Source organism: Lathyrus oleraceus, chromosome 2, assembly GCF_024323335.1.
Source record: "Lathyrus oleraceus cultivar Zhongwan6 chromosome 2, CAAS_Psat_ZW6_1.0, whole genome shotgun sequence".
In the NCBI taxonomy this organism is placed as follows: Eukaryota; Viridiplantae; Streptophyta; class Magnoliopsida; order Fabales; family Fabaceae; genus Lathyrus; species Lathyrus oleraceus.
The window spans coordinates 357,237,467-357,245,339 of record NC_066580.1 but is presented as its reverse complement, the minus strand read 5'-3'; the positions used below and the strand labels follow the sequence as shown (position 1 = coordinate 357,245,339).

At 33.3% G+C, this 7,873-nt stretch overlaps 1 protein-coding gene across 1 annotated transcript; it reads left to right on the top strand.

The window, feature by feature from the left end:
* The first annotated feature begins 1,773 nt into the window (after positions 1-1,773).
* On the top strand, positions 1,774-2,887 carry LOC127119509 (ribonuclease 3). Its single transcript, XM_051049747.1, has 3 exons — positions 1,774-2,001; positions 2,103-2,258; positions 2,324-2,887. The coding sequence occupies exons 1-3, from the start codon at positions 1,897-1,899 to the stop codon at positions 2,744-2,746; spliced, it is 684 nt and encodes a 227-aa protein (XP_050905704.1). The 5' UTR covers positions 1,774-1,896; the 3' UTR covers positions 2,747-2,887.
* Positions 2,888-7,873: the final 4,986 nt, after the last annotated feature.

Genomic DNA, 7,873 nt, shown 5'->3' with positions numbered 1-7,873 from the left:
TCAGTCAGACGCGACTCTTGTGCCTCTAAACTACTCCGAAGCTCTTAAATTCTCATGTTTCTCTGTGAATCAAACTGAAGCTCTAAATACCAATTATTGGAGTTCAATGATGAACCTCCATTAACAATGCACAAGAAAATGAAGAAGAAGAAGAAGAAGAAGAAGATGTGTGTGTGTGTGTGTGTGTGTGTGTGTGAGAGAGAGAGAGAGAGAGAGAGAGAGAGACTGAAAATCTGTTACAAATTCAGTCTCATTTGCGTTTACATGTCCCAAATTCAAATGCACATTAAATGCAAACTCAAATTCAAATGCAAATGTAAACTTAAATGCAAATGATATTCAAAGCTAAACTAACTTGAATGTTGAATTACATTCAACAAATGAAACGGATTAACGACACAATTTTATATTCGTGTTATAAAAGTTATAAAATAATTTTTATATTTTTATAAAAAAATGTTTTTATTATAAATAATATTTTTTATTTAAAACTTAAAAAATAATTGTAAAAGAAAAAAATACTTTTCAACATAGATGAACAATATTTGATGGAAATGTTTCATTTCAAATTGGGTTTCAAAATGAGACGAAAATGATGGAATACACATGAATCACACACGCCAAAGGAAGCTTAAAATTGATTCCCTTGTACGCAAAAGAAAACTTCCTTGCCATAAAACCCAATATGGATGAACAACAAAACTAATATAAACTTGACTTTACGTCTTTAACATGACAGCAATGGGTCTAAACTATTATAACTCCTTACGTTAAATAATATGGTAAGATTTCAAACATGTTCTTGTCCTAAAAATTCAAGTAATCAAATCACGTTGATGTAAGAATCCAAGAATCATATTACGAATATGCGATTATTGGTACATTAGGTAAATTACAAAGTTGACCGTGAAAGTATATTTTAATTTCCATGTTTTCTTAATTTAGTTTATTTTAGCATAAATCTGTTGTATCATGTGGACAAGAGGACGATGAGTGACCATTAACTAATCTGAAAAATGCAATTAAAAAAAATTAAATTGAAAAATATCTCTACAAATGTTATTCCTCTATTTCTTATTATATGTTGCTTTGTAAGAAAAATTGTATCAAATTATATGTTGTATTACAGTTACCAGTGAATTATTAATATATATTTTTATTATATCTTAAAGATAATACTAATTTGTGTCTTGAGGCACAAGTTAAAAACTAAACATAAAAATAATATTTTAAAAATTGTACACTGATTTTAATAAAAATATTAATTAAATTTTTTGTTGATTTTTTCATATTAATTTTTTGAGGATAGGGTAACACAAGTTTGACGGAGACGCATCCTTAAAATTTAAAAGTTATAAAATTCATATTAATTAATATATATGTCTGCAAAAGCCTGCAAATAAACGGCACAAACATATTAAATGATACGTGCTTAAAACCTTTACCACTATGAAAGAAAATGTAGACAAAACTTACATCCTGAAAGGTTGGATCCGTTTTGTACCGGGCTCTAAAAAAAAATTGAGTCTTTGGTTTGAATAGGTGAAGAAAGTTGTTTAGATCAAATTTTAAATATACATTTAAGATCCATTCATACTTGTATAAAATAGATAAACATATCTGTTAATGCATTATTTAAAAAGCCATTCGAAACTTCAAAGCAATCCGTAGTTTTCTTAAATGTGGATAAGCCTAAACTTTTTTAATAATGCAAATACTTGACATTATTATATTTGAAAATAGGTTGTACATTAGTTCACGATTGGTTCACGTATTCCTGTAACATACCTTCTAAGTTCAACATGATTGCACTATATATACAACACCACTTTTGAGTCTAATATCAACATCACACACTTAAAACTCCTTTAAAGAGAAAGAGAAAAACATAAGAAAATGAAACTCATCAGCATTTCATTTTTGTTCAAGCTTTTGATACTTCAATATCTTTCGATTCAATGCCTTTCTGAAGAATTTGATTTCTTCTATTTTGTTCAGCAGGTAAATCATGAGTCAAATAAATAAGTCATGAATATGTTTCAATTTTCTTTTGTTTTTTGGCTTCATTACGGATTCAAATACACACGCTGTTAATAATGTAGTGGCCAGGAGCATATTGTGACACCAAACAAAGCTGCTGTTATCCGAAAACCGGAAAACCGGCTGCAGATTTCAGTATTCATGGACTATGGCCTAACTACAATGACGGATCATGGCCTTCAAACTGCGATCCCGACAGTACTTTTGATAAATCTCAGGTATTCATTTTATTTCTCTGCTGAGAAACTCATGAATGTATGAGTCATGTTTAATTTTTGTGTAGATATCTGACCTGATGAAGAACATGGAGAAAAACTGGCCATCTTTGAGCTGTCCAAGTAGCAATGGTTTTAGATTCTGGTCACATGAATGGGAGAAACATGGTACATGTGCAGAATCTGAGCTTGATCAACGTGAGTACTTTGAAACAGCTCTCAAATTGAAGGAGAAAGTCAACCTTCTTCAGATCCTCAAGAATGCAGAGATTGAACCAAATGATGAGTTTTACAGCATAGAAAACATTTCAGAGGCTATAAAAGAGGCAACAGGGTTTACGCCAGGATTAGAGTGTAATAGAGATTCAGCACGTAACAGTCAGATTTATCAAGTTTACATGTGTGTGGACACTTCTGGATCAAGTTTCATTGAGTGCCCTTTGTTGCCAAGGAGTAGATGTGGTGACCAAGTACAGTTTCCTAAGTTTTAAGAGAATTTCTTTTGTTAATCAAAACATGGTTTAATTTGTATTTTGATTTTTTTAATCATCATTGTACTTTAAATTCCATCTCTTTCTCTATTGTAAGTTTCCATTCTTTGTATTCCTTGAAATTAAGAACTTTTTTTTATAGGTCCTTGACTCTTCATTTGTGAATGTTGAGGCAATATGAAGTCCATATGTTGTCAAAATCTCATGACTATACCTTTCGAGAAGTTTGAAGATACACCTTTGTGAAACAGCAGACACTTCGAATATGACTCTGATACTGACATGATGACATTAATAATAATTTTAAAAAATAAATAAATTAAACATAATTCCGAATGTCATTGCACGTGTCAGATAGAACTTGAAACCACAAAGATGGTGAATTATTGAGTGTGGAGAGGGACATAGTGAGAGAGAGAAAATAATAATTGAGAGTGAAAATATAAGCATATTTTAATTTATAAGATACCCAAAAGGTATATATACACCAATACATGATGAGGTACAATTGTCAAGCAAATAAAACTGAAAACTATCGGGTGTATCAACCGGTTGCACTTAGTTATTGACTCAGTTTTTAACTAAAAGATCTAGATATAATTGGTTAGCATAAAAATGTGGTCGGTTACATGCACATGAATTAGCTTTTATCTCTTAACACACCACTTTAATTCATGTGCTCCATGTCTTCCAAGCTCATTAGCTTTTTCAATCTCTTGAACACCTCAACTGTGATTTCCTTGGTCAGCAAATCAACCACTTAGTCTTCACATCTACAATACTCGAATATCAACCTTCTTTCACTAACATGTTCTCTCATGTAGTGAAGCCTCATCTCAATATATTTGCTTCTTCCATGTGTAATGGGATTCTTAGCAAGATTTATAGCGGAAACGTTATCAACCATGAGTTGTACAATGTCACCCTCTTCGGTTCCCTACTCCTTCAACAAATTCTTCAACCACACGGCTTGACACATACACAACGAAGTTGCAATGTAATCGGCCTCACAAGAAGAGTGTGCCACTACTTTTTCCTTCTTCGAACACCAATATATTAATGTTTCTCTAAACATAAAAATGTATCAGGTTGTGGAATTTTATATCATCTTTATCTCCACACCACTTGGAATCGATGAATCCAACTAATTTCATTTTCTGCCCTTGTCCGTTGCGGGAAAGATAATTCCGCAACCAATATAACCTTTGACGAATACCTTTGAATCCTCTTGATTGCTGCCATGTGAGAGACATTCAGTCTCTCTAGCAATTATCTCACAATACCAACACTAAACGCCCAATCTGGTCGCGTATTACACAAGTAACGCAAGGATCCAATCAACCTACGCTATTGATTTGGATTAACATCTTGCTTATCCTCATTCTTCGAAAAATGCAACCTCAATTCAGCCGGAGTGATGACAATATTACAATCCTCCATTGATCAGTGCATTTTGATGCATGTTCTTCCATGTTTGTACTTAAGCATTTCTTCGGTTTGCTTTGATTATTTTTATGTTTTAATGTGTTTTCATAATTTATGTTGTTTTTGCACTTATTTAATTTTCGTATTTAATTTTCAGCATTAGCAGCTTTCGCGAGAAAAATCATATCTTGAGCTAGGAATATCGGATTGAGACGTGCTACCAGTCGATGGAAAACTAAGAAAAAGATCTACAACTTTTGTTCAGAAGTCGAGAGCTGAATCAGACTGTAGCAGGGCCAGAAAATTTGTTGAAGTTGCAGCATTAGTTTTATTTAAATTTTGGGTCATTAGTTTTGGGCTTGGGTTATGTTTTCGATCCAGTTGGGTTGTAAACCAAATTCATTGTTTTCCATATACCTAGCAGCCGCATAACATGAGGAGGAGGACTATTCACGAAATACTTGAAAGCTTTGGCAAGAATTCTCATGAAGAACTAATCGATCCAAACAATTTGCTGTATTCAGGTTCCGATACCTTGAGATTTTAGTAATTCTTATTCAGGTTTTTTATTCCTTTCAATATTAATATATGTATTTGGTTTGCTTAATCCGATTTACATATGCTATATTGATTTAATCCGATTGATTGTGTGATCCTAACTATAGTCACGATTTCGTTTGCTTAATTCGTTATCGAGTCCGTTTAATTCATGTTTGCTTAATTCATGAAACTTAATCCCGTTTGCTTAATTCGGATAATAGGAACATACAACTTATACTATCAATTGCGCTTGTCAGTTGATATTATAATCGAATAGGAATAGTTAATATGCGGTTGGAATTACGATAGTCGATGATAGGCAAAGACCGAATCAGTAAATTGTTGCTACAGCTTATTTCAATAATCACTTATTTTAATCTATTTTTTTTAATTGAATCCTAAACCAACCAAAACCTCATTAATCGTTACTATCATTGGTTGATTCATTCAAGAATCCTTGTGAGAACGATAATCCGAGTCAATTTGTCGCTAACTACGTTTTGTAAAAAATACTCGTTTTTGATCCGCGCGCGACAGCGAATCAAATTGGCGCCGTTGCCGGGGATTCTTGTCGAATTAGCCAATAGTTTAGTTTTAAGTGTTGTGTGTTTTGTTGTTCTGCAATTTCCTGTTATTTTTTTGAATTTTTCTACATTTTCGCGTTCGGAGTTGCGTCTAGAGTCAGAAAAAACCGGTTTTTGGAAAATTTGTGTTTGATTGTATAAGTTTTTTGCCTACTGGAAGCAGAAAAATTATGCGATCAATACTCAGAGTAAGGGACTCTGACGTCAAATTTGCCAAATTTCTTGTTTTTCTATTTTTAATTAATTTTTTACTGTTTTTATAGTGTCGAAAAAATCCAAAAAAAATCTCAAAATTTTTATTTCACGTCATTAGAGTAAGTTTGGTGCTTTTGTATTTTTCTGAATTTATTTTAATCGTTTTTCTTCTTTCTATTTGTTTTTTTCTATTTCGGACATAGTTGGTATTTCTGTGTTTTTTTTATTACATGGATGATCAAAGAACATTAAGGCAGTTTTCTGCTCCCGATGTTAATTATAATGACTTTTGTATTGAATATTCTGATGTTTCGGTTCCTTTTGAATTGAAATCTGGTTTAATACACTTGTTTCCAAGGTTTAGTGGTCTTGCAGGTGAGGATTCGCATGAGCATCTGAAGGAATTTGAGGTTGTGTGCTCTGCACCTTCACTAGAAGATATTGTCAAACAAATGGCTGCAAATAATCTCCAGTTTCAACAACAAGTAGATTCTACTTTAAAGACTTTGCAAACACAAATTGGGCAGCTTGCCACTTTGGTGAATGCCATGCAGCAAGCTCAAGGATCAAACCAACAACCCTTGGAAGAACATTCTGTTTTTCAAATAGATTTGATTTCTGAAATTGTTGATGATACTTGTAGTGATTTGTTTGCATATGATTTTCCATCATTGTCTGGTTTTGATGATGTTTATTCTTGTGATATTTGTACTAAAACTAAAATTTGCTCTATTTGTGCTGAAATTGAGGCTGCCTTGCAAGTTGATATTCTTACTGCATATGAGGTTGCAAATAAAGTTGTTCATGTAGATAAAGCTCTTGACATCCCGGCTGCCCCAAACACTCCTTCTATTGAGCAACCACCTTCCCTCGAGCTGAAGCAACTTCCTAAAAATATGAAATATGCTTATTTAGAGATGAATGAAAAACTACCGGCTATAATTTCTTCTAACCTTGATTTCGATCAAGAAAATAAGCTTTTGCAGGTTTTAAGGAAGCATAAAAAGGCATTTGGTTGGACATTGACTGACACTCCAGATCAGATCACCTTCACGTGTCCATTTGACACTTTTACTTTTAGAAGATTCTTTGATCTTGGAATAAAAGGCGAAGATACTAATAAAAATTTCAAGTTCAATGGACATTACCCAAAGTTATTCCATGACAGCCCCACTTTGGAAGAAGAAAATGTAGAATATATCTCTTTGGGAAAGGCTGCTTATGTGATCACCTATCCTCCTTGACTACTCGGGTGTGTTCTTTCCTCTCTCTTCTCTCTCTTATTTTATGTTTGTTTCTTTCATTGAGGACAATGCATATTTTAAGTGTGGGGGAGGGAATACTTTATTTTCTTTGTTTTTGTTCTTTGTTTTGTTTTGTTTTTGTTTTCTTTCTAAAAAAAAAATTGCATTTTTGTTGAAACTTTTAGGCTATAGAATAATTTGAGGTTGGTTTTAGAGACTTGGGAAAAGTTCACAAGATCGGTATCGTTTTAACACCTTAAATCTCCTGAATATGAAAATCATTTTGAATACTTGTTATGACATAGCCTTGAGTTTTCATTTTTCTTATAGCTCTTGAGTAGTTTATTTCAGCAGTCAGCACCATCTCACACGCACTCTACGCAGGGAAGCTGATGAATATAAGTGAGTGCTCCGAAAAAAGAAAAAAAAAACAAGGAATGCACCTTTATAGTTTGGTGATCCTCACCCGGTTACTTAACCCAACGGATGCAGAACCTTCAATTTTTTTGTTGAAAATAAGACTAGTTGTCAGTTGGTTCAGCGGTTTCTGGTACTGAACTTGGTAGGGAGAATTATGGTCCGATCCCCCGCAACTACAACTGAATAAGCAAAGGGTTATGCCACTTAAGTACCAGAACCCCGTGCAGAAAAGGATCAGAGTCACTAACCGGTCGCCTTGCTATGAGTGTGTGGAGACAACGAGCTTAATGTGATTGCGCCTGAATGAAAAAGAGCCAAAGAAGGATGAGTAAGTTAGGCTTTAATATGATAACATGATTCGAGTTGATTTGTGTATTCAGGAGGTTTATATCTGCATAATGGTGGATTAGTGTTCTTACAATGTCCTTAGTGTGCAAGATTAGTACCTATCAAAACAAACTTAACCGAAGATGACTTGTAGCCTAGAATGAGTAATCGTTGATGTGTCGGTGTTTTGTTTTGTTTTTCATTTTGCTCGGAGTGCAAAAGTTCAAGTGTGGGGGAATTTGATCAGTGCATTTTGATGCATGTTCTTCCATGTTTGTACTTAAGCATTTCTTCGGTTTGGTTTGATTATTTTTATGTTTTAATGTGTTTTCGTAATTTATGTTGTTTTTGCACTTATTTAATTTTCGTATTTAATTTTCAGCATTAGCAGC

Coding starts and splice junctions, on each gene's coding strand:
- LOC127119509 (XM_051049747.1), top strand. CDS start 1,897: ATGAAACTCATCAGCATTTCATTTTTGTTCAAGCTTTTGATACTTCAA. Junction 2,002..2,102: donor TCTTCTATTTTGTTCAGCAG/GTAAATCATGAG, acceptor TTAATAATGTAG/TGGCCAGGAGCATATTGTGA. Junction 2,259..2,323: donor GTACTTTTGATAAATCTCAG/GTATTCATTTTA, acceptor ATTTTTGTGTAG/ATATCTGACCTGATGAAGAA.